The sequence below is a fragment of the Ylistrum balloti genome, unplaced genomic scaffold (assembly GCF_031769215.1).
Source record: "Ylistrum balloti isolate Yb309-2 unplaced genomic scaffold, AGI_CSIRO_Ybal_v1 Utg370794, whole genome shotgun sequence".
NCBI lineage: Eukaryota > Metazoa > Mollusca > Bivalvia > Pectinida > Pectinidae > Ylistrum > Ylistrum balloti.
This window is the reverse complement of record NW_026782463.1, coordinates 525,474-553,361: the sequence shown is the minus strand read 5'-3', so window position 1 is coordinate 553,361 and position 27,888 is coordinate 525,474. Positions and strand designations below refer to the sequence as shown.

General features: G+C 34.7%; 1 protein-coding gene across 1 annotated transcript; it reads left to right on the top strand.

The window, feature by feature from the left end:
• Nucleotides 1-27,888, top strand: LOC132558547 (uncharacterized). Its single transcript, XM_060223123.1, has 10 exons — nucleotides 1-231; nucleotides 2,200-2,223; nucleotides 5,501-5,551; nucleotides 18,058-18,117; nucleotides 25,673-25,757; nucleotides 26,296-26,427; nucleotides 26,564-26,727; nucleotides 26,919-27,123; nucleotides 27,266-27,377; nucleotides 27,586-27,888. Exons 1-10 carry the CDS (start codon nucleotides 1-3, stop codon nucleotides 27,830-27,832), a joined length of 1,311 nt encoding a protein of 436 aa, XP_060079106.1. The 3' UTR covers nucleotides 27,833-27,888.

Below are 27,888 nucleotides of genomic sequence, written 5' to 3'. Positions count from 1 at the left end.
ATGGCGCTGGATGTAATGCAGAGATCTAACACCACTTTTGAAATCCCGTCCCCCGTCCCCCCGGGGAACTGGCTGGCGCATCAAATCCGGCTGCTTCAAGACAATAGTGCGCATCTTCTGCCCCAGTCAGCGGGGTCGAAGCGGAGCTGGGACAAGTACAATTCCACGACCCATAAAGATTTCTGTGGCCCCAGGGACTTAGATCAATGGTCACCAGAATTCAATAGTATGGTAAGTGATATATTTTCACATATATAAATATTTATATATACCGGTAAATATATGATTTTTTCAAATTTTGTTTATATATATACCCTGACATTCCCAACTTTGAAAAAAACGCACTTTTGTACTTTCATCAATCATTTGTTCAATGAATGTTGCTGTTTTTCCATTTTATCAGAATATTATTGTCCAGTTGCTGTAATTTATACAAAAATATCGGTTTTTTTTTTTTTTTAATTTCCGGCGGTTTCATATACTCAGCTATATTGTATACTGTATGATATATGTACATAGACTTGTATATAAAGATATACACGGAATCAGTTCAGCGTGTCAATACGATCGTTAACAACAAGTATTCTGGAATGTCCGATGTTCCTTTGTATCGAGTTACGAAAAAAAAATCTTATGAATTAACGTTTCTCGATTTCAGTGTGTCGCACAAGAAATTTACCTCAAAAACATACTTTCATTTCTTATTATGTTTTTAGTTACAAATGAATAAAAAAACGGACATAATAAGAAACAGTCCGTATTCCGGATACATTTATTTATCATATAAGCTATCTTATACTCAAAGAATCGAATTTACTTGAATTCTGTATCTGTATTGTAATGAAGTTCGCTTTCCATTGGGCGGCTGTTGCTATTTTTTTTGGGATAGGACATTTTCAGTACATATTCGGCTGTAAGACGAAACGTGTTACACCGATATGTCCCTTGCGTCACGTTCTGACCCCCCAACAATTACTCACATGACCCTCCCCGTTCCACGTTCTGTCTCGCGTCGTCATATGGTTGTTATATGATACCCTATTAATCAAAAGAAGAACTGATACAAAGAAATGCTACCACAGGCGCTTGTGCGAACACATGTAAGAACTGTCAAATCACGTACAACTGTTCTACATTATACAACAAAAATATTCTTGTTCCGACCCCTGTGGTCGCACCAACTTATCCCCAACCCGTACCAACATATTTCCGTTCACGGTGACATCGCTTTGATCGTAATAAGTTTAATAGGTTTTTATACGGGGTACGAAAATTACTTTGTATATACGCTTATCATTTGTAGGGCTTAGTACAGTGTATTGGTAGTGATATTAATCCTACTTTCACAGTGTTAATATTACAAAAAAAGATTAAAAAAACTCTATGTTCATTACACATTTTGGTTAACTTGAATACCCAGTTTTTGCGTCTTTCTGACAGACACAAATCGATTACTGTCTACGGCTGATTATAATGAGTTTTTACGTGTTGTTAATTTTGTATTGGGGAGTTACTTCCGTGTTTTTATAATAACTAAATTAGGTATAACAACTTAATTATACGCCATCATCACGTCAAAAAAAACTGATATATTCACCAACACGTAGTAAACAAATATTCTAAACACGTATCTTCACAGAATCGAAAACTGATATTTAAAAACCAATTTTGATAATAGGGGAAAATGTATAATTTACCTTTGACATTTTATAGATAATATTTTAAAAAGAAACCCAACGAGATCCGTCATCTCGGTAGTTTTATTGTCCAACCCCGAACTCATATGACGAAACAAAAAATCACTACCCTCACAATAACGACGCATCGTACAGCTCCATAACACAAGCAAAACATTACTGCCCTCCATGTAATGACGGATGGGAAAACTCAATAAGACAAAAATCACTGCCCTCCATGTAATGACAGATGGTAAATGTGCTGAATTGTAACGACACCGAAGGCTAGACAACACAATTGTACGTAAAACTTGTTAAAATGTTAATTTTCTGCTATTTACTATTGATGCCTAAATAGAGAGTAAACACATGTCAGAAATAACTATACTGAAGAAATGCATTCAATTAAGATTTTAAAATTAATTAACAGATCACTGGGATTTGTTTGACTTACAAATGATTTATTTTCACTGGCATTAAACAATATAGAATTAACATGTATATCTACTTGGTCCCTTTACAGCAGTTGCCCAAGCTGACAATCAAGGTAAAAACAATATACTTACATTGTACACACGTTCTTGTGCTGTGGAACAAGGCTATTATATCTTATCAATGCTTTTGTTGCTATGTTTCTCATTTTCAGAGAAATACGTCATTTCTGTGATTTAAAAAAAAAGACAATATTGATTTGGTATAAAAGAACAATCATACTTCAATTTCGTCCGCACTTACTGTTGTAGTGCGGGTAATGTTCAGCAGAACGTGTTACACCATAACACAAACACGGAGAAATTGTGTGCATCACTTATGACACCATATTACACATGTACACATTGTGCTGTGTACACACATACTAGTGCGCATGTTCAAAGTGTATTCTGAACGTCAGAGACAAAGTGCATCTAGATCGCCCGTCTTCGCATCGTCGGGAACAAACGAGACTGCTCTGTCGTTTGTGGCTCTGTGGGTTTCCGACGGAAACTGGAGACACATTAGCGTGTAAAAGCTGTTGTTTTCCTGTCTAGTACCTGGTAGTTAGCATGAAACTAGGTTATTTCTAATGTTCCTGTGGCGCTCATCCTTTGTTTTTTTCACAAAGTTTACATTCTTCATCTTTCTATAACGTTGATCATCTGTTATTTTTGGTAGGAAGCGAAGGTTGGTCCGCCTTTGTCAGCAAATGTAGAATGGTGCTCGTTTATCGGCAAATGTAGAATGGTCCGCCTTTGTCAGCAAATGTAGAATCCGCCTTTGTCAGCAAATGTAGAATGGTGCTCGTTTATCGGCAAATGTAGAATGGTCCGCCTTTGTCAGCAAATGTAGAATGGTCCGCCTTTGTCAGCAAATGTAGAATGGTCCGCGTTTGTCAACAAGTGTAGGTTGGACCAACTATTTCTACGAGGAAGTGTTAGGTTGGTCATCGTTCGTCTTTCGGGAAAAAGATGGTTTTACTCTGGCAAGAATTGTATGTCAATCATTCCTTGTCTATCAGAAAGGGTTAAACAGGTCTTCCATTGCCTATTAGAATGAATAAAGTCTATTTTGTTAATCAGGGAAGTCTTCAGGAACTGCTCAGATCGCCATTGATGCGACCTTTTGTTGTTCCGTTGTCGTGAAGAAGCATGAGGTGTTTATTCTATGTTAAGAGGTATGTCTGCTGTTGTGACACCCTGTATCTAGAACTTTCCTCGACAGTCGTATCTTTTTTTTAAACGTGCATATACGTAAAGTAGTTATGTCACTGGAATTCTTAATTGGAAATAGACACAAGATGTTGACTATGATAATAGGTTTTAGGTCATTCCTCAGCTGTTCTATAAGTCAATGTTGATTCCTGTAAGTCTTTACCTAAATGCCATCATTGTATCTAGCACATTTTCACACTTGTTTTTATTTAAGCGCTATGTTTGGCCATTCCTTATCTAGAAGTTTTAGGGAATCGTTTAGATTCGGAATCCTCACACAGAAGTGTTGTTATATACCATATATCGCACATTCACCTCACCGTATGTGTTCAGCATCATTGTGTAGCATGGCTTTTCCTATCATCTTTCACATATGCTTTACATATACGTCCACATGATTTATATATATCGTTGTTCACGAAAAGTATCAATATTCTGTGCGGTTTATATCCAGCTTGCAGGTTATGGTATTATTAAAATATATATATTCATAACTTGTTCCCAATACTACTGTATTCATGTTTGCTTACAAAATAGTCGATTTCTCATATTTTTGTGGTTTCCATGACAAATGCTATAATTTTTATACGAAATCCTCAAATATCGATTGGTTAATTTCTCAAATCTTAATAAGATATATTCAATACAGGCATTAAAGATATTTTTCACAACTTATGAGAATGATACATTTGTTGTAAACTTTGTAAGAATTCGCTTAGCAGATCATTAAATAACATTTAAAAATAGTTTGTATAAATTATGATAACAAAAAACATACCACTCTCGATAAAAGCTTTAATTTGACAAAAGTATGGCTAGGTGTTTGGTACGACTTTTGCGAGGTAGGTGCAGTGGAATAAACTGCAATTTACATAGAACAGCTATATACCTCGCTAACGGGTAGATGACACGTGGTTATTGGTAAGATAGAACAGCTATATACCTCGCTAACGGGTAGATAATACGTGGTTATTGGTAAGATAGAACAGCTATATACCTCGCTAACGGGTAGATAATACGTGGTTATTGGTAAGATAGAACAGCTATATACCTCGCTAACGAATTGATAACATGTGGTTATTGGTAAGATAGAACGGAGATATTTCAGACGTGCTATACTTTCAGTTGTTAAATATTAATGTTGTGCATAACTCAACTCTTTCCACGTACATTATTTATATTCTGTATGTTTTGTAGGGCTGATAATTTTCACTGACCTAATGCCAAGACTGACCCGTAAATAGTTTGTCTACTATTCCTAAAACCACGAGATGACATAGTTATCCACGAAAAACTCAATATCTGTGTGCCATAGGGGCTTTCTATCTGTTCTGTGAATCAAGATGACCTTCTCCCTCTGTAAGACTCGGCATGTAGCATGAATCAACACTTTCTCTGTTCTGTAAATGGAGATGTCTAGGTTACATGGAGACTTTCTCTCTGCTCTTGTAAATCGAGATGACCCTCCTCTCTGTGTCTAGGTGACATGGATACTTTTTCTCTGCTCTTGTAAATCGAGATGACCCTCGTCTCTGTGTCTAGGTTACATGGAGACTTTCTCTCTGCTCTTGTAAATCGAGATGACCCTCCTTTCTGTGTCTAGGTGACATGGATACTTTTTCTCTGCTCTTGTAAATCGAGATGACCCTCCTCTCTGTGTCTAGATGGATGGATACCTTTTCTCTGCTCTTATAAATCGAGATGACCCTCGTCTCTGTGTCTAGGTGACATGGATACCTTTTCTCTGCTCTTGTAAATCGAGATGACCCTCCTCTCTGTGTCTAGGTGACATGGAGACTTTCTCTCTTCTCTTGTAAATTGATATAACCTCCTCCCTTTGTAATTTTTTCAGTACATATCTTTGATGACTATCAACACAGGTTACTTATATTTTCCTGCAGAAGACCTAATGTTAACCGCCCGTCTGTATGTGACATAATGTTAACTACATCTCTCCTGTAGAAGACCTAATGTTAACCGCCCGCCTGTATGTGACATTATGTTAACTACATTCCCCCTGCAGAAGACCTAATGTTAACCGCCCGCCTGTATGTGACATTATGTTAACTACATTCCCCCACGTTAAGTGGCTTTTGTAACGATATGATATTAATTTGTTTATGATGTCTTGTTTAGGGAAATACTAAACCAAAGAAAAAGGAGAAACAGTTCCACCGGAAAAGTCAGGTAAAACATGGCTGTCGTGTGTCTAGAAACACAGCACGTGGTTTTATACAGTTGTCATCACTTTGTTCTTCACTATCTATTGTAACCGTCTGGGCACCATGTCACTAATTTGCCATGGTAAAGGATGCAGTATTTATACAGAAGTATATATAGATATATGGTGAATGGATTATCTGTAAAAGATACAGTATTTATACTGAAGTATATATATAGATATATGGTGAATGGATAATTTGTATTGTCTCTCATTTATATACCGAAACGCTTTAACGCTTAATGTTTTAAAACTATTTATACGGTACTGTATTTAAGTGTGGGGGCTTACAGTGTTATAGAAGGATATTATTATTTCTTCAATGCTTTTTAATTTTTTTAGATTATTGTTAGTTTTAATTAAAACTAAGAAAGAAGTGTATTATATCGTCCCAATGACTTTACACATATACTTGAAACACCATATACAATGCAGCAGTACAAATATCAAGGATTGTTATATAACCAGTGAGATATTCACAGAAGTAGGGCATGTAATTTTCTGAAAGTAGGAGTGAAAAAACAAACAAACGAACGAAAATACATGTTTTTTTTTTTATGTAATATCAATTCAAGCATAGTTGAAGATTCTTCCCTGTATATCAAAATAAGGCGATTAAAATTTAACATATTTGAAGTATATAAATCGATAATTTTTTTAGTAAGTTAAAGTATCGAATAATGTCGCCATGTTTTAATTTTGACTGGTGAAGTAAAATGATTCTTCATCATTTTCTTACTTAAACTTTAATAACATAAAGTAAAAAAAAAAAAAAGACACGATCTTTTCGTGCATCACGTGTATATTCCGAATGTGATTACATTTTCTGCACTTTCTAAACAATCAACATTGATTTGTTATTTACAGTGAAACGTATGGTGTTAGTACGCCTCTCCAGCTATAATACCGTATGGTGTTAGTGCGCCTCTCCATTTATATTACCGTATGGTGTTAGTGCGCCTCTCCATCTCTATCACCGTATGGTGTTAGTGCGCCTCTCCATCTATATTACCGTATGGTGTTAGTGCGCCTCTCCATTTATATTACCGTATGGTGTTAGTGCGCCTCTCCATCTCTATTACCGTATGGTGTTGGTACGCATCTCCATCTATATTACCGTATGGTGTTAGTGCGCCTCTCCATCTATATTACCGTATGGTTTTAGTGCGCCTCTCCATCTATATTACCGTATGGTGTTAGTGCGCCTCTCCATCTCTATTACCGTATGGTGTTGGTACGCATCTCCATCTATATTACCGTATGGTGTTAGTGCGCCTCTCCATCTATATTACCGTATGGTTTTAGTGCGCCTCTCCATCTATATTACCGTATGGTGTTAGTGCGCCTCTCCATCTCTATTACCGTATGGTGTTAATGCGCCTCTCTATCTATATCAATGTATGGGTTATTTGCGGCGTTGTATTGTATTACTGAGATCAACTAGATAACAGGATGATTGTAGTGGGAACACTGGATAGATATGTTACAAAGACTCTATATGGTGTTGACAGAGCTGAACCAGATTATCTTGAATTGTGAAATAAACAAAATCGGGGAAACATTTGTGAGAACTAAATATAGTTGATATTCTACTATTTCATTTTGTGTGAACAATCCTCTGTACGACCTGTTCTTAAATATTTGCTTAAAAAGATAAGTGTATAAAGCTTTATACTACCAAGGTCAAAATGCTTTAATCGAATGGTCCCCAATATGAAAAAAACCGTATGAAACAAACGATTCTACGACAGCACTATTTATTTGACTTTGTGACATTATCTGTAAAGGCGTATTACTCTTGTGGAGTGGTGGATGAGAGAATTTCACGACCGATGAATAATACGACAAATCTGTTATGCCAAAGACAACTAGCTTCATGCGACAATTGTTTTGTACATAAGGTGTACACTTTAATGTGTCGACTTCTTCTTAATTACAGGGTAATAATTCTAGTTAAAAGATTATCAGTCAATTTGTGAAATTTGTCTCCAGCGGAACTATTTACAGAATTTTCCGGATATTTTTACATTTTTCCCTTTCTTTTATTAAAAATTCTATTTTTTTCGCATTTATTGAACGACGTTCCTGAGTTTCAAACGAGTGGAATAGACGCCTTTAAAATCCTTCAAGGAATATATACACATAGCCATTTAAAATGGCGGAACGATAGATACGTGGTTGATTCATAGACTAAAGTTACTACAAAGTTCATATTTGATTATATATAGATACGTATCTTTGTATTATATATATTGTACTTATAACGGATTTTGACACACAACCAAACAGATAGAACCAACTTGGATATGTCCATCAAAACCAATCAAGATTTTCAGTAGGAATATCGGCAAATCAGTGGAGCCTTTTTGTCCCAAATTTAAACCGTTTGTTTGTATTCACAGACGAGGAAATATAACTAATTGATTGACAATTTTTCAGATTTTTATATTTTTGTGAGGTGAAGAATGTGATTGTTTATCAGAAGGTGTTGATGGCTTCAAAGGGGGGGTCTATTTAAGGGAAGAATTTCTACCATAATATCCAATATAGTAGGTCGCTTGCGCAAGTATGATGAGAGTAACTGATGCCATTACGACGATTTTCCCTAACCTCCATGATAAAGGCTGTGATAGGTTTTTACCCTATATGAACTTTCCTTTCATTGATAGTAACGTCGCTCATTCCTCGCCTACAGTAAATTTATGTTTGTTATCAATAACGGACCGATGGCCATGCTTACATTTGCTCTCTAATGTACGATGTGGTTCTGTTGACCCTGTCTGTGCTCGGCCGTTTCTCATCACTTTGCCCTTGCTTCGCGTCTTTGGTTACACTGGTAGTCTCCTTCGATTTGTTCGAGGGCAAGGTAAGATTTAAATGATACGGAGGAGCGGCAGATTTATCACCATTCTCTGTACTTAACACGAATATTTATTTATGATAAATATATATAATATGTATAATGTGAATGACATCGAAGGTCATCCCGTGTTCTTACGGTACGTCCTAATGTGGAGGTGATAATAACAGATTTTATATATAAGAAATCAGCAGTTTGTTTGGATACAATAGAGCGATTATAACTTATAGGTGAACATCGACAACATATAGTTGGATCACGTGACATTACAAATGCAATACAAGTGTAAAATATTTTATCACCTGCATGTAATCGTGATCAACATTATATCTAATTAAAGTAAAACAAATATTTCATTTCTTGATCAGAACATTACCTACTATTAAGATAAAAATGATTAAAAATTATTATAGAACAAATATATTGTGTAAGCTTGCAAGATATATCTCTAAGTTCGGTGTATATCTAGAGTTGTAAGGCATTGCCGTGTAGTAATTGATACATGGTTGAATGATCACAGTAGTGGTGCACACCTGTACAGGTGTCAACCATTTGGTTACCTCATTAGCACAGGTATCAATTCTCATTATAAAATACTTACATATTTATTATACTTATATACTTATTATAGATACGTATCATCTATAAGTAAATTTGGCCTGTATTCCTGTCTCATATTACCCCGAAATAATATAGTTTTAATCCAATGGAAATATTTCTGAAAATCATTTGGTAGTTTGCTTTCTTTTAATCCCCTTCCTTGTGTGTTTCTCTCAATTTAACTGACGAGACCTAGAAGGACGAAACAGCTGTTTGTTGCAGTTTAATTCATTGTTTGGCGCGACTTTATCTCGCTCTAAATTATGAAAAGGTGCTATTCACTTGTGTGTCTTTTGTACAATCTTTAACTTTTTCTTGTCACCGGATTCATATAGATGAACTAGTAACTTCTGTTGGAATACTTCATATATTTCTTGTGAAGTACTCCTGGTCTCCGATATGCATTTTATATAGAACATTTCGTATTGTGTAACCGTTGCCAATCACGTTTCCGATCTATGTGTAACGTATTTTAGAACGTCTATACATTACCGGTGTCGCGTCGTGGTCTTTAAAGGAAATGATGTACAAAAGAGTTCTTTAGTTTAAAAGACAAATTCATAGTAATTAAGTCCTTTACTCTCTCGTGTTGTTCAATGCCACAGGTGTAACTATTAGGAACCACTGATAAGTAAGCTATTACGTGTTGCATAATAACCCGTTGTCAATGACTCGTAAGAGAGTTACATAATGTTGTTTTACTTTCTAGTTCGTAAATGGCGAAAATATGACTTGGCTGAAATAAAATATTCTGCATTTGAAAATGTGAAATTTACGGTATGTTTTTCTTCAATATAATGAAAATTTGTACATAAATCGGGTAAATGAGATTTAGGTCTATATATATTTAACACAGAAACGCTTAGTTCAAGGCAACCTACATTGTGATACATACGGTTAAGTGGCAACGCAACATTACAAACGTCTCAGTATACGTATATACATACAACCTTGTTAACGTACAACAGAATGTCCATAATAACAAACATGTTCAGTATAATTCATAAATACATATGACCGATTATACGTACAGTTATACATTGCGAAAACATAGATAGAAAACAAGTGTCGTATAGCTAAAATCATTATTGCAGCTTACAGGTCACATACCTCTAAATCTACTCAATAAAATCTAATGAAATCTGTTCCGTCCTTCTAGGACTCGTCAGTGATGTTGATGCTTTAAATGTTGAAGCTTAAAGGGCGAGTGAGAAAAATCAAAGGTAACAGTGAAAATGTGAAAATCTAGACAGGGAGATGTTCCAGTCCGTTATTCAATAAATGTTGTAATTTTTATACATCTGATAATTTCATCAAGAAATACACGTGCATCTTTATATTCTGAATTGTGCCACTTTTCGATCAAAGGGTAACGTAATTCTAGGTCAAATGAAATAAAATCGTTATTCGAACTAATTTTCAAATAATTCTGGTTGAAATCCAATCTAATCGTTATTATCAGAAAGTAACACAATTCTAGATAAAACAATTACTCTATGATCAATACAATAAAATTGTGATTCTTACTCAAGAATAAGATTCTGGTTCAAATTCTATAAATGGGAGGTTCCCATAATGAGAACCAGGATATTGACTACAAAGCAGTGGGAAGACTTTCCTATACGCACAACTTCAACTATTACAAGGACACATTGAGTTTCCTCCTGAGGTAATGATGACGACTAGAATGCTTTTGCTACTCCTCCTGGTAATATATTCGGTAAATCAAAAACAATTGGGGAATCTGGTTACCAAACTCAGTAATGTTAACGTCAACTCAGTGTATTTCACCTTGGTCTAGCTATTAATGAAAAAATGTGATTCACAGCCATCTGCTTGATAATGGAAATGACTTTTGGTAAAATTGATATAATTTTTTATTTATTTATTTTTTTTGTAACGTTGATTATCTATGTTGTAAAGAGAACAAAATAAAACTGTTAAACTGGAATAAGGTATATTATGTAGAATGGAAGAGTAAAATTTGGTAAAGTTTGTATTGTTCAATATTGCAATTTTCAATATCATGACACCATCCGAGTAAATTAAAACGTGGCGTGTAAATTAGAGCAAACACCAGGTCTGCAATATTGAAGATTGTATAAACGACAGATTAGTAAATAGGACATTTCAATAACTTTCTGCTCTGGTTTGTGTGACTTTGATTCACGTTTAGTTTATATTTTGTATTTCCATGCCCACATAATCGAAGATCGAGGGGCGTTTTGTTTTGGTAGGTCTGTTTGCTCCTCAAAGACATAATATTTCTCAAACATATCTTGTTTGTTTTGGCAATTGGTTCGCGATACTTATTTATTTTTATTGACGGACAGCGTGAAAAATGTGTTTAGACAAATTCAAATTATGGTTTTAACCTGAAAAAATAATTGAGGATTGACACTTTCCTGTAACCAATTCGATCTTATTACACATATAATTATGTTCTGTATAGAGAACCTTTAATGCACCTTGTTATAAAATGTTTACTTCAACTCACAGCGGTGCAGGGGACTTGTGCAAGGTCTCCATGCTATGAAAATTGTTTTCTGGAAGGTTAAACAGGTTTTTAAGGAGGGTGGGCATTACAAGACATAACGACAAGCTGACACACCTAACTTTTATTTTTTTTATACTTATGCTACATGTAAATGATTTAGGCTAGAATTATCCTAATTACCCCGTCCTTGATGGAATAAGGATATAAGTAGTTAGCTAGGGGTAATTCTGTAAGCTGATATTATAACATGTCCGAGCCGTGAAATTTGGTCTTACTCATTGCGATAACACCATGACAGTGTCTAGGCTGTAAGCCTTGATTGATGTCTGTAGTAAACAAGTGGATTGTGATAGTATTCTCGGTCGTGTTTGAATATGTGGCTCTTCCTCTACCCATTTTGTGATATGTGATGCACACGGTTATCAAGAGGACATTTACGGAGGAAGCAGTTCATTTTTTTTCAAAATGGTAAGTAGGAGTTGATATTTCCAGAACGAATGAAGTAAGTGTGATATAAAATAAATCAGTAGGTGGTACTAGATTTAGAAGGTAGATAATCCTTAAGGTTAGTCCAAGTGATGACAAAGTCCTGTGCATCGAACGCATAATGTGCCTTTATTGGCCTTTATATCTCCAAATCTATCACAGACATCGCGATTGGGAAGTGTAGCAACTTCATAAAGGAACAAGTACAAGATTGAACACGAATGCAGATGACAGGTATGTGAAGAAGTGAACAAGGATGACGTGGGATTTATATAGTGAAACATAAATGGAACTTAGTCACGGTACGTGTGACAAGATGTAAGTATCAATCAGTTTCTCAGTTGTGAAGACCAAGAAATGGTTTTGATGTCTTACAACATCTTTTGTAGTAGATGCGATATTTTCAGGTTTTATATAACATCGACGAATGAAACTGTTGAACAGAGAGGAGGTGTGTAGCTATGTTATAAACATGACACTCTGCTACCATATTTTGCTAAAATTCCTAAGTTCGGATTATTAAAAATGAACAAATGAAATCTAATTATAGGTTAGCACAAAACAACTACTGCAGTTAAACGAATACTAGAATATGTCGTATTTTGTGGGGTGTTTCGTACTCCGCAGAAATGATCAGAAAACTACTAAATGCCTCTATATATAAATCAAATGGCACAAGTGACATTCTTAATTAGGCGTTCAGGAATTGAAACTGTGAAAAAATGTTCATTAACGGGGGACATAAATGGAAGGAAATAAAGGTTACAACTCGTATCTCCACTTAAATCCAATGTTATTGGGACCTATAGTACAGAAATATGTGATAAGAAATCTGATATAAAAATGTAATTATGATAGCATAACCCAAAGATAGATTTGTTAAACACATGCAGATAAGTTCCAGATATTTACAGATAAGACACAAGTACATATATAATGTATACATTTTGTATGTATCGGTCAATAAGGGGCGCCTGAATGTATTACATATTTAATAGATCATAAATCAGTATGTACATATCAATGTTATTGACATAAGTAGTATGACAGACTACACGGGAGTTACTGGTGTTCATGTGACGTGCATTACAACTTGCTAATACGATTAGGTGGGGATATCGGGAAGGCTATTGTGGACTGTATCGTATAAACAATATATAAATCTTTATCACTATTCTCCATTATAGTGTTGGCTTAAATCTCAGTGATTGATCACAGCTATCAGGTATCGCAAGCACCGGGATTAATGATTATATGGATAGGATTTATCTGGAGAGGTAGAAAACCGCCCGAAAAGTATCAGAGATATATTATACATACTATCGCCCAAAGGCAGGAAGGCAAACATTAAAAAGACGGCGGGTATCAGTAATCACTGTGGGCGATATAGTGGAGGAAAACAATGTCTAACACCAATATTCCGGATATATGTGAATGTTAGGGAGTTAAACCCAAAATGGATGTTTTAAAATTACCTCCCTTAGCACCGCTGCTAGAAATTCCGGATGAAGGAGAACAAAAGGCTGCAGGAGCTAAGGTAAACAAAACATAGATATGCTGGGTCATGCGGAATTGTGAAAAGTAAAACTGCAGAATTGTATGTAGGTTAATGAAACAATAATGGACATGGGACCAGGATTCTTCATGTAAGACAAAATTAAACTTTAATTAATACAAACCTATGTTTGGTAAGGTAACGTATCAGAAGATAAAGGTGTTTTAACATGTGATATAACTATGTAACTTAAATATGTTGTATTGGAATACAAAGGTGAAACTTTAAACAAATGAACACTGTATGAGTCTTTCTCTTAGTAAGTACCACGTACATTACATCAGCTTCAGTGATCGTTTCTATTTACACTATGCTAAATACATGTATTTGTGCTGGATTGTTCTTATACCTATATATTGCATTTTATTGCGATAATAATGACGTGCATTATGAAAATTATATAATTAAATAAATATACATAAATTAGTATATCGTATGATATATAATTACATAAAGTATATAAATGAAATGACAACATCAAAATGGTACTTGGATGTGGTCCATATCTGTTTTAGAGAATTTTTCCTGATTGATGGTAAATTCTCTGGTGTAAAGGCTGTCCCAATGATACCTTTGGATTCCTTCTTTACTGAAATGTCCAATTGTTTGTATGGGAACACTTTATCCGTTAATAAGACCATGTAAAAATAATCCATATACCCATGCATGGATGCGTCTGATATTACAATATCAATAGGAAAAAAAGTTACGTTTGATGTAATCTATAGTTAACATCTATCAGAATCAGGACGATTAAGTTACACAGTATGATGTCTGAAAATTCAAAACGACCTCTGTGGAACTAGGAACACAACAAATCTTTGGTATTCTACTAAAGTGACTACAAAGTAACTAACCGAGTTTGATTCATAGCCAAAACATTTCAAAAGATGACGTATGTTCGGAGTATTGAATACTTTGGGTCACGCGTGCAGCTTAGTACAAGTTCACATACCTAAGTCAATAGTTCATCAAATGAAACAGTATCATACATGATATACCAGATGTCATATATGGCCGCTGATTGACATAAAAGTGATTTTCCTTTCCTATGTTTTGAATTTGAACTTCTTAAAACATATTGGCGAACAGTGTCTGGAAGGAAAATTGGTATTAAACTTGATTGAAATATGTCACTTCTCTATATAAACTAATTATGCTATTTGAATATGTTTAGGATGTGATATATGGTCGCTCATTGATAAAAAGCAGTCATTTTCCTTTCCTAACTTTTGAATTTTATTTTTTTTTCTTCTTAAAACAAACGGACGAACATTGTCTGGTGGGAGAATTGATGTAAAACTTCAATTTATTGTGAACATGTCACTTCTGTATCTATATTGAATATGCTATTTGAATATGATTTGGATTAACAAGATAAACTTTCCCCCAAGCAGTAAAGTGAATGTTTGGTACATATTGTTTTCATTGTTGTACACTGGTTTCCACTTGTTGTTAATTCTTAAGGAATTATTTATCACGTAAATCCGGTGATTAATAAAAGATTATATATCTTACAAGCACTTGTGAAAAACCCAAACTGGTCAATATTAAGTTTCCAACATAATATGCTACAGGCTTCGTCTATTGTAAGTACTGATTCTATAGATATATACACGATAGTTTTTATACGAAGATAATGTGCCTTAGTTGCTTTGATGATAGATATATATATAGATATTTGTATATGTGAATTGTGATTGTATCGACTTTATAACCCTACAATAAATAACAACTATTTGTTAGCTCACAATTTTAATTGCTTAAAATCCATACACGCAATTTGGCAAATCCTAAAAATGTCTTATGATAATTCGTCGTATTTTGTATAACTAATTCATGTGTTTATCTATGAGAGTCATAAGTTATAGAATAGAAATGGACTGAATCGTGAATGCATACTTGTTTATGCATTCTTCAGAACTTATCGTGAATGCATACTTATTTATGCATTATTTCAGAACTTTGTTTATTTACAGCCCTTCCGATCAGTATGCTAATGGATCATTAAGTGGGTAACTGATAGCAGAATGATAAGAAGGACGAAGGAAAATGAATGATATTGATACGTCATAAAATGTTTGAGTTGTTTTAGAACTGACAAACGGGAATAGCAAGTGACTCCTTAATGCAATGTGACAATATCAACAAGTCAGGCTTACTTTTCCCTTGTGACGATTAAAAGGGAAATAACTCTGTCAATGTTGTTGAAAATATGAGACATTTAAATAGAAGACCAGAACGATATCTGTACCGCCCTAGTTAACATTGAGATTGCTTCTCATACTCGACCGAATCAATAGATCAAACAAGTAAAACTCATAATTCAAAATCGTCGTCATACAGTAGATTAATTAACCATCTCGGTAACTTTTTCTGTGACCTCAATAGAATATCTAGATACGATTTCTTTGACCATCATAGAATTTTCTTTGTAACAAATAATAGGCGAAGATCGAAAAAGTTTGAGGAGAAGTATACATGTTTTTACTGAGCTGAGCGCGTTGTAAAGTTGAGAAAACACTTGAAATCTATTGTTATTGATTATTATCACATTATGATGTCATCACTTCATTTATATCATAATCATCAGGTTTCCACGATGCAGGTAAGTATCTAAAGCTATCTAAACCACCAACTCTCTCTGATAGTCGTAGATCGTTATAGTGGTTTTGGTATGCATTCGTAGAATAGCTGAAATTTCTAACAGACGGATGCTGTATAACATTATTAACAATCAGTAGGAACCCTTAAAATAACTTGACACTGAAAAAGTCAACTCAAACTGTTTTATAGAAAAAGTGTTCTTCTTCCTACGTTTTCATAGTTAGAATGTGTCAAAGTATTGATAACCGTTTCTTCGGGGTTGGTAGGTATAGACGGTTTCATGTGATATCCCCATAAAATGTGTACCATTTATTGGGTTTTCAGTTAGACTCAAATCATATAAAGTAATTCATGATATCGTGACTTTTTATCATGATTTTATCATGAATACAAACATCAATGAAAATATACCACCGAACTTATATTGAAATGTTATGTCGAACACGGTGCCTTTTATGTTCTGTATAAGTGTATACGTTGTGTTTGTTGTTAAAGGGAGATAATATGTTACTATTATAAAGCTATACAGTACACTACAATATTTCATTTACCTTCTGTTGTCGTTGTTCGTATAATTAGAATTTACCAAATGTAAAATGTTTTCATGATTATCAAACCGAACTGGATAAAAACAATTTTATCGGGAAAACTGTAAACGTGCATATTTTAGCAATAGTCGTGCTTTAATGCTTGTTCGCAGTGAACGTAATGCACTAAAATAAAATAAAATTACAGTTTAAGTTTATTATTTATATAACAATTATTAGGAACGCATTCATCAATCATTGGGTTAATTTGCGCTAAATTTAGATTGCGGTAAATTAAGGACATTTTTACTGTAATAGAAACTTCGGTCTTTATTGTGACAGACACGATAAGGTTTACCTACAAAACAACAGAAACATATCACACTTTAAACCTACTCGATGTTTCACACATTAGATCATGTGTTAATAAGTTGAGCTTAGTTCGATAAAAGTTTAGATAATATTAGGAGTGTTAATCCAGATTGTACTTACCTAACATAGTATAATAAGAAAAAACGTAGTTATATACCAACCTCTAATACATGTTCTCACAAGATGTGTACACAGACACGCTTAGATATTCATCTAGACTAATTACTAACCCGCCATAATTAGCACTGTAGAATAGTTTTTATTCTATTTCTTTGTATATAAGTACATGAAATTGTATAAAAGAATAATATTTTTATCATATACGACAAAATTATTTAATATATTTCATAATCAGTTTCATTTCACAGATCATTTATCGTTGGCCTCCAAAATACCTGGTATGTTGATACTGTGGTAGAGTGAGATGGGATATATTTGTTCCTTATCACGACCGCTTTGTACTTGGAATTATTGCAATATTCTAATCAAGATAACTGCCTCAGATATATATATTATATACAAGTATCGGTGGTTTTAAATGTCCTTCCCTACTTACGTATGTTTTACACAGCATAGTTTTCTTTACACATCTGGGCTTTTATAAACAGGTTCTAATAGCAATCATGAATACCTAGATGCACAGAGACAAAGCGATATGTAAGGAGATCGTAGCGTACTCAGTAGATATTGTATGACAGGCATTAATATGATACATGGTATATCATACATAGACTAAATTCAGATCACTATCAAAGTTTGAAGTATATCATTAATATATATATATATATATATATATATAGTTTTAATTGCATCTGTATATATAGCAGCTAAGAGTCATAATGAAATATATGTAAGTATGATGTTTGTATTTTAACTCTTAGGTTTACAACATTTACGTCATCAATATATCACACAGAGAGGTTCCTTTTTATGTGTTTTATCTAACAAACAACATTGTATGTTTCCAGCCCTTTGAAAAGAAGAGGCAGACGTTAGCGGAAATCCTTTTTGGAAACAAACAGAATCAGGTGAGTTTTTTTTCTTTTTCAATTTTGTTTTTTTATACATTATGCAACTATACAATTACCTGTGATTCACTTCTGGTGTGTTTAAAGACTGAAACAAAATGTGGAGAAATCAATTTAAATGTCCCAGTATCAAACCCGTGTAAGTGGTATTAAATGGATTTCTATCCCGTAAACAAACAGTAATTGTCCCTATAGATAGAACTCTCTATTTATTTGTGACATGCGCTGTGAGGCGTAGAAATCAGAAACAGTTCAAATCGGTTCGCAGACGATAGAAACTCATGTTGGTTTCAAAATGGTCGAACATTGTTGCTAAGGATGTCACTAAACTGCTGCAAGTAGACGTGGGACGGAGCAGTGCGATATTCTTTTCAAAGGACAATCTGTACAGCAAAGGTAATTCAATGGGAATATATTTCATTTGTCTTAACCTAAAATAACTGTCCAGTTTTGGCACATGGGTAGTTTTAAGTTGGTTGTCGCGTGCCAATGGAATGTATATAGAAAAGCTTCATAATCGATGTCAATGGCCATGTTTATACGGTCCGCTTTGGCAGCACATTGCTCCACAGGATCAATAAAGATTCAAGGTTTACACTCATATGGTCGCTTTAAAATCAATCGTCTGTTGTACAATGTTTTATCAATATATCCATGTAAAGAAAATGACAATAACCAGGATTTATCTGAGTCTGAAATCGATTTGGTTACTTGGACTAACGATGCCATGAAATTTAGCGTTTATTTCGCCTTCTTATCAAAGCGTTTACCCATGATACCACCCACCTCTATACGTAGTCTACATCATAATACTAATCAACAATTCTACAGGTGATATAATGCTATTTCATGTCAAAAACTATTTCACAAGTCTATATATCTGCCAAATATCAACAATTGTACAAGTGATATAATGCTATTTCATGTCAAAAACTATTTCACAAGTCTATATATCTACCGAATATCAACAATTGTACAAGTGATATAATGCTATTTCATGTCAAACACTATTTCACAAGTCTATATATCTACCAAATATCAACAACTGTACAGGTGATATAATGCTATTTCATGTCAAAAACTATTTCACAAGACTGGGTATCTACCAAATATCAGGAATTGAAGACATGGTATCAAATTAAGTTACACATTCACAATTGTGAACATTATATTACACGTTAGCAACAGTATAGAAGGAAAGGAAATTATAATTAAAAACATGAAGAGCTGGATTTCATTAACTATTGTATGTATGGTACATATTATACTACTGTAACGTTAGAGTTTCTCTTGATGTCGATACTGCACCATAAAGAGTCACTATCCTTATTGAAATGTAACTTACTATAAAACTTTCCTATTTTTGAAAAAAAATGGGCAAAGTGTTACCGTGATATATAAGCATTGTTATACGCGATCAGAAAACAGAAAAAAACATTTTGATTAATATTTTACCATTTATCTATATAAACGACAAAGTATATGAATTGACATGTTTCAATTATCACTTTAAAAACAAAAAATTAGCAAAAATGGTCGGTGAAACATACAGATAAAATGGTTCAAGGTGGGGATCAGAAACGCATCACAAAAAGAGATCTATATCTGTGTTGAACATAAACACAGCAGATATTTTAGATCCTTTGATATCGATGACATGTGTCACAAATAGAAACAAAGACATATAAACATGTATACCAGTAAATAAATGCAAGCATAAAAGAACTCGACAACTTGATTCAAGAAATCACCTTTAAAATAAGAAATGCAACTGAAACCAACATTATTGACAAAAGCATTAAAACTTTACATGCAAAACAATGGAGAGAAGTTAGATGCTGTCAAAATCATAAGATTATGTTAAGTAACGCCAATTACCGTCCATTTTTTGTCCAATGATTGTGCTGGAACTGGAACACGCGTACTAGGATTATAAATGGCGATTACTACACATTATAAGGTCTTGAATCAATAACCTCCTATCCCCTTCAATGATATCAAAGTAGTACATAAAGAACTTTTCAATAATATGAATACAAAAATAAAAACAAACCAGTATAGCCCAACCTGTTTAAATTAAACATAATTTTTATTCATCGTTGTATATAACACTTTATATGTATATCAATCTTAATTTAGTTTCTGTATATCACTTACAATGTAAGACATAGTGTCGCCGTTTCTCTGGGGAAACCTTCGTTTAAATTTTTTTTATCCCTAAATGTTTTATTGTGAATCACTTTAACCCTTTAACCCTTTTATTCTGATTTATAGCACAGCACCATGTAAATATTAAACTTAATATTTTTTCATGTAAGTCTGATATTTTTATTCCAATTAGAATGTATGTATATGAATGATATGATTTACTCGTACGTGAATTTTAAAACCTAACAGATCGTTATTCAATATGGCGACGTTACACTAACCACTATGTCATACATGTATTCTTTTATATCCGCCAACAGCTTAATACTCGTTCACTTTTATGGTCTACGGTACGTTTTATCAAACGCTTTAGACGCGAAGGTTGGAAAGTGACATAAATAAACCCTTAGTATTTAAGCTATTGTAAAAAATCGACATTTGACCAGACTGTTGTAACATGGGCTTTTTAAATCCTTTATTTAGTAGCTCGTGTATTAGAATAGCTTGGTACAAGGACACATGTAATTACAAAGAAAACGTTGTAAATGTTTTGAAATATGTTATTATTGAAGTTAAATCTTTTCTTATTTTACACTATTTTTAACAATTATCCTCCACAACATATATGTATAATTAACCTACAATTGATCGTTGCTATAATGAACTGAGTAAATGGAACATTTTTTTTCAAATCATCACTAAAGAGCATAAATGTTATAACAAACATTCTCTGTAGAATACTTTGTGAAATTGAAGAAATTGAATCGTAGAAAATTCTGTAACAACCATTCGATATTTTTACATACAAATCCGACATATTTTCTGGGTCGCTGCCAACTGTTGTATAGTTACTTATGGTATCTGATGAGATAAACATTAGTCTATTGTGGTCCTATACACTTCTAAAGGTAGGCAGCGTGAAATAGCTATAACACAACTGTATAGCTTTTGTCATTGCGTTTTGTAATTTTAATGTTGGAAACTAAATAAAGGCTCCGTTATCTGACCAATAACTTAATTATGGACGATTACTGAGTAGACATCAGTGATATGTTTTTCATGTTAAAAATGATAAGAAAATCGGTCAAACATCTGTATATTAGAGTTTGTTTTAATCTAAGTTCATTCATACCATACAAGTAAAGTATAAGTGAGTAGCATCTGAATATAATATCACACAGAAAACCGTAAACATATGAACACAAAGCTTTCACTTGTCAGTGCTAGATCTTTTCTCATGAATCTCCATACGCTAAAATGTTACGTCTTCCCTCTGGGGTTTTCCCACAGTCTGGGGTACTAGGTCTTCAATCTGCGTTTTCCACAGTCTGAAACGCTACAGCTTTTCTCCAGGTTTTTCGGGGTCTGCAGAGCTAGATCTTCTCTCCTGGGTTTCCACGTTCTGCAATGCCACCTGATTCTGTATTCTCACTGTACCGAATCCGAATTTGATCCAAGATATTTATTTTTCGGAAAATGGCGTTACTTTGACAATTAGATATTTCGGCTGACCCGAATATTTTTAATATATATTCTTATTGATAGCCAAACATGTTCGAATGCCTTTGTCATTCTCTCTGTATTTATCATAAGAATTTATTGAAAAATTGGGCATTTTTGATGGACAAGGGTCGAATGCAAACACTTATAAGGAAACATTCAGAAAACAATTCTAACAATGTATGTAATAAAGTTCTTTCCGACCTTTAAATAATTCGATAATTATTCTGAGTTCACCTTACAGAGAAAACTATTAAAGTTTTATTCTAATCATACACATGGGTGATTAACATATTTCATCACAGAACATTGCTAATAGTTTACAATGACCTTATATATTACTCATAGAGTTTCAGTGATAGAGGTATATTCATTAATAAGAATATTATTAGAATGGGCTGTACCGTTCATAGGCTTATATATAAACATATATATATACCCGGGGTTTAAATATCAATGAAAGAAATTATCTTCACAATCACCGGTATTGTGAAATTATAGAAAGGTTTTCATTCACGTTACTGTCGTCCATGTATATGTGGATAATGCACGAGTATTTATGACAAGTGCCCGAATTGAAATCAGGTAATTAAAAAGCTCTATAGATGACATTTAAATCGCCGTCGTTATGTTTAGAATTATCGATCACCGACTACACAGCTGGTAAGGCAACCACGGTCACTGTATGTTATTATTGGTCATGAACATATAGTCCCACATATTTTGCAAACGAGGTATATTTCGCAATCATGATATTTCACTTGTTTCGCTAGGATAAAGCTTTATATCACCGGTAAATACGTGATGTGCTTCTTATCAAGTATACTTGCTTTGTGTCATATTCACTGGCCCTAACAAGCAGAATGCATGGTTCCACGAACAGATCATGTTTACTAAATTCAGTAACAAAAGAGCGTCCATGGTATCACGGGAATAACTGTTTAATCCTGGTAACGGATCCTATACGATAGTTCCCGGAACAAAGTCGTTGGTTTAACGAACAACATACTACACAGTAGCATATTTTCTGGTTTCTCAACAGGACATATTCACTATTTTCATGACTAGAATTTATTTCTAGTGCATTTGAATATATCCCTTAATTTTAGGAACACGACACTTCCACTGTGTTACATTAACAAGTGTATTTTGTTAATTTCGAGCACTTCTTGTAATGGTGGTGGTAGTGATATTTCTAGTTTTTTCATGACTTCTGATCTCCTGTTGTCTTGTGCTAGTTCGTATACGAATATAGTTTCTAACAATACCTACATATGTAGGTAATATTAGTGTTTACATTTGGTAGATATAGGACAAATAGTACAATTACGATACTTTAAATATGTCTCTGGAATTCATTATATCCTAGATTAGTGTCATCCTAACAATGGCAGGTTTACACAGCTCACAACGAGTTCGACCTCTGACCTGGTTATTTGTTTAGCTGTAAATGTACATATGAATTGGGCAACTTGATAAATACTGACATCTTTGAATCTATGACAATTGCGGATGTAAATGCATTAATATAAAACAGGAATGAGTATAACCATTATGTATGAAAAACTATAATAAGGCAAATTTTAAAAGAATGCAAATGATGCCAAAGTCGGTAGCTATAGAGTTTATATTTAACATGATTCAAGCTAACTGGACTTTTAAATATTTGGACTTTCGTGGAAGTAAGAAGCTTGTATGTTTTAATTGACAAGTGAGCCTACTGTGTTTTTGAATAGAACGTAGAGGTAGAATATATGACATAAGAGACGCGGTGTGTACACTCGTCTCCGGGCCTTCAGACCAAGGCGTTTGTTATCCCCAGTCAATAAGTTATATACCACATTGGAGACGGGCTCGTTAAAATATCGGGGTGTGAGTTTGTGTTGGGCTGTCAAATGAGGCTAGAAAATGGACGAAAACAAGGGTCTAGACTTGCTAACAGAGGATTATAGATATAGACAGGTAGGTCTCGTATTTATTCACAAATATATCAATTATTGTGAATAAAGTGGCTTCTGTAGCTTGATGTGGCTCATTCTCATTGCCGCCATGTCCTAATATCAGGTCTCAGTTGTTTCAGGTAAATACCTCTTTTTTCTTCTCAAGTGGGTACGTATATTTAAAATGAAAATGCGATCGCCTTATCTGAAAGCTTATGAACCTACTTAAGCTTATTGAGCAGTATATATACATATATATATGTTATTTACCACATCGAAGAATAAATACATTTCATTAAGATATGGGTGTTTTATTAGTAACTGACTTCATTTGAAAGAAATGTATGTTGTATTGTAACATTCTTAGTGGACCAACCGAGTAAAGTTAAGATATGCGTTTTGTTTCATTGTTCAGATCGCCTGATTTGTTTGCTATTTTGTTGTTTCTTCAGTAGGTTGAAACATGTCAGATTTTTGTTTCCTCCGTCTCTTGGTAAGGCAGCGAAATGTTTGTGAAATACGGTTGTTTTCAGTATTGGTAGAACTGAAGACAGCGAAAAGATGGTAAAATGCCTGCCTTTCTGTATGTTGGTGGAACTGCTGTATTTCTCAGTATTACAGCAAAACCTCTTTAAAGATTGTAAAAAGACACACAAGTGAATACTTTTAATACAAATTTAGAGTTAGACGCAATAGAGCCAAAGAATGAATACAGCAACATCATACAGCTGTTTCGTCCTTCTAGGACTCATCACTGATGCTACATCATACAGCTGTTTCGTCCTTCTAGGACTCGTCACTGATGCTACATCATACAGCTGTTTCGTCCTTTTAGGACTCGTCACTGATGCTACATCATACAGCTGCTTCGTCCTTCTAGGACTCGTCACTGATGCTACATCATACAGCTGCTTCGTCCTTTTAGGACTCGTCAGTGATGCTACATCATACAGCTGCTTCGTCCTTCTAGGACTCGTCACTGATGCTACATCATACAGCTGCTTCGTCCTTCTAGGACTCGTCACTGATGCTACATCATACAGCTGCTTCGTCCTTCTAGGACTCGTCAGTGATGCTACATCATACAGCTGCTTCGTCCTTCTAGGACTCGTCAGTGATGCTACATCATACAGCTGCTTCGTCCTTCTAGAACTCGTCAGTGATACTAAATCTAAATTTTGAAGCCTAGGAGGCAACTAGGGAAAATCCAAAGTGATCAAAAGAAAAGAAAAAAAGACTAGACGGGGAGGTGCAGCAGCCCTATAATTATATAAATTTTGTAATTTTCATGCATCAGAAAATACTAGAACAGCGTCAAGTACATGTGTACTTTCTGAACTGTGAAACTATTCGAATGAATTAAAACGTGGCAGGCAGGTTACGGCCGTGAGAGTTGTGCATGTCTCTAGATTTGATAGTAGACAGCTTAGACTTGCTAACATGTTATCGGGGAAAGTGAAGTACCTAAAAATCATTACTAGAGTAGGTATGTTCCTTTTTACTGGAGACACATTGTGAAAGGTATCACTTTTCATCACAACCTGTTGGATGTTACTCCGTTTTGTTGCCGGTGTTCGGTGCTCATTAAAAGTGGTCCAAGTGGTTTCGTTTAATTGCATTTTAATCAATGAAAGTATGTCGACTTGGTTTTATTCTAATATATACATATTTACTTGCCATTAAGTATATTTACATGTACTCGATGTTCTTTGAAAGTCATGCAACATTTTTAATCACGAAAATTGTGAATTTTGTAGAGCACATCCCCGTCTGGTTTTAACATTTATATTGACTTTTTTTCATTTTCCTCGGCCACCTTCAGTGTTTCAACAATTTAGGTACTAGTTATCACTGGCGGGTCCCAGAAGAATGAAACAGTGATTAAAGGATGTCTTTCCGCTTGTGGATTCTTGTACAATCATCGTCAGTTATTATATATTTGTTAATACGTTTATTTTTCTTCACAGATGTTCACCAACTGGCGGGTGCCACAGAGATTCTACCGCCCCCATAGTGTGAAAGACAAGTACGAACCACCAGTGCCAAGAAACGGTGAGTATGCGGTATTTCTACACCGCCGGTAACGTCCCGAGCACACCCTTTCCATCGCACTGTTTGAAAGAATGAAAAATATGCAATTTTTCATAGACATATTTACAGGTCGCATATAGCAATATAACTTACTAAAAACATAATGATCGATGATAAAGTGCTAGTTGCTCGTTTTCCACTGTGTATACAGAATGTCTATGCTCTTTTTTCATTACGAGTGGTCTCTTTCACAATGAATTATATAAGATATAACCTAATAACCTGGATACTTGTTACTTGTTGCTTCTATTGTTGTTTACCTTTTCCTTATTTGAAAAACGTGACATTACTTACATGGATTTACCAAGTTTTGCATATCGGATGTGGTCGATGAAGCAAAAGACGCTTGCTCTTCCGGAACATCTGGTTTTATTTTCCTCCTGTTTTTTTCAGGATTTTCAGCGTAATTTTTTCTTATGTTAATATTTTACCCTAGTTTTATTTAATTTGTGATTGGATTATGATCACATGTTGGTATTTTCCTGTTATCTTTGTTTAGACGTGGGTGTCATTACAGAGGAACACGAGAGATTCTTCAAGCAATCACCAGAGCCTTCCCCTGTCCCGTCTAGAGCGCCATCTGTAGTATCAGCGAGGTCCCAACCTCCTCGCCTTAACCGACAGATGTCACGTATGTTAATTACTTAAAATAATCTTTCACGTAATGCTTTATCTAAATCCAACTCATTTGTCACACAATGAAGAGAAAAAACAAAGAAAAAATAACAAAAGTTTTAGTTCATGAATGTTGTTATTAACACTTTTAGTACCAGAGCTAAAGATGAGTAAAAACCAGCCCCGCCCCCTCGGTATGTCCAGACAGTATACGAGAATCAACAAGGCCGCCGGTACCCCAGTTCCTGTAGCTAATACTGAGGCACCCAAGCAGCAAGCACCGCCATCTGAAGAAGAAGTGAAAATGGGCAAAGAGGTGAGTGACCGGATAAGCATCCTGAAACTGACTTTCTGTGTAGTCAGATGATGGAGACGAAGCCAAATGCTTTATTTTGTTAATGAATCGAATAACTGAAAGATCTTTTTTTCTGTTTTATAAACATCTGGTAAAGTTTGTAGTATGAGTATGAAAGTAATTGCAAATGTTTACATAAATTTGTTATACAGGATTTCAAGTCTACGCTACAACCACACGTAGTGGACAAGGCTGACGAACTGCTCAAACTGGCTCCAAAGGCAGACAGGAGGGTCATCGAAAAGATCCTCAAAATGGCCGACAGGAAACAGCAGATGGAAAACTCTTTAAAGAAGACGATGATGCCCGACGCCAGAGAGGAAGTGGAAAAGTGGCTAACTTCTGCGAATGAAGAAGGTAAGTGTTGATGATGTGAGATAATCATGTCTTGTCAGAAAAATGGCTGGAATCTGTTGTGGGTTAATAAAAATAAAAGTCCGTTAAAACATTACCAAAACTCGTATAGTTTTATAAAGTGTTTTTTTAAATTAAATTTCAGAACGACAAGTAGCTTTGAAATTCTTCAATTCTCTCGCTGGTACAAAGTTGATGGGCATCACAGCAGCAGATCAAAAGAAACGCCTGCAACAAGTGATCGACACTTTAGAAGGGTAAGTTATCATCAGCACGCCTCGGGATTGTCGGAGTAAATAGTTCACATAAATTTCAGTCTCTTCTTAATCAGAATAAAAGTAACTTGATAAAGTTATATGCGTTTATTTGAAAATGTTTGTAAAGTTGTCGAATAAATCTATCTAATTAATCAAACACCAGAATTAAGTATGACACCAGATATTAATGACGTGTTCCTCATTTCAGTGCCAGTGAGAAGAAAGTTGGTGGCCATAGTCAGAGAGCTCGGAATAATGCTGACCGAACCAAGGCGGGAAAGCTACAACACTTGAGGCTTCTCTCCCCGCAGACACGGAAAGAGCGTTGGATGCACACAACATGGCATCACTTACCGGAATACAGCGATAAAGGAGCGGGAAATTGGAGCTCCCACTACACACGTCCACAGGCGCCTATTCCGCGCCATTTTGTGATCCATCCCGACTGGGGATAAAAAAAACAACTCAAACTAGTAGTCCCTGATGATTTCGAGACAACTGCCTGTACAAT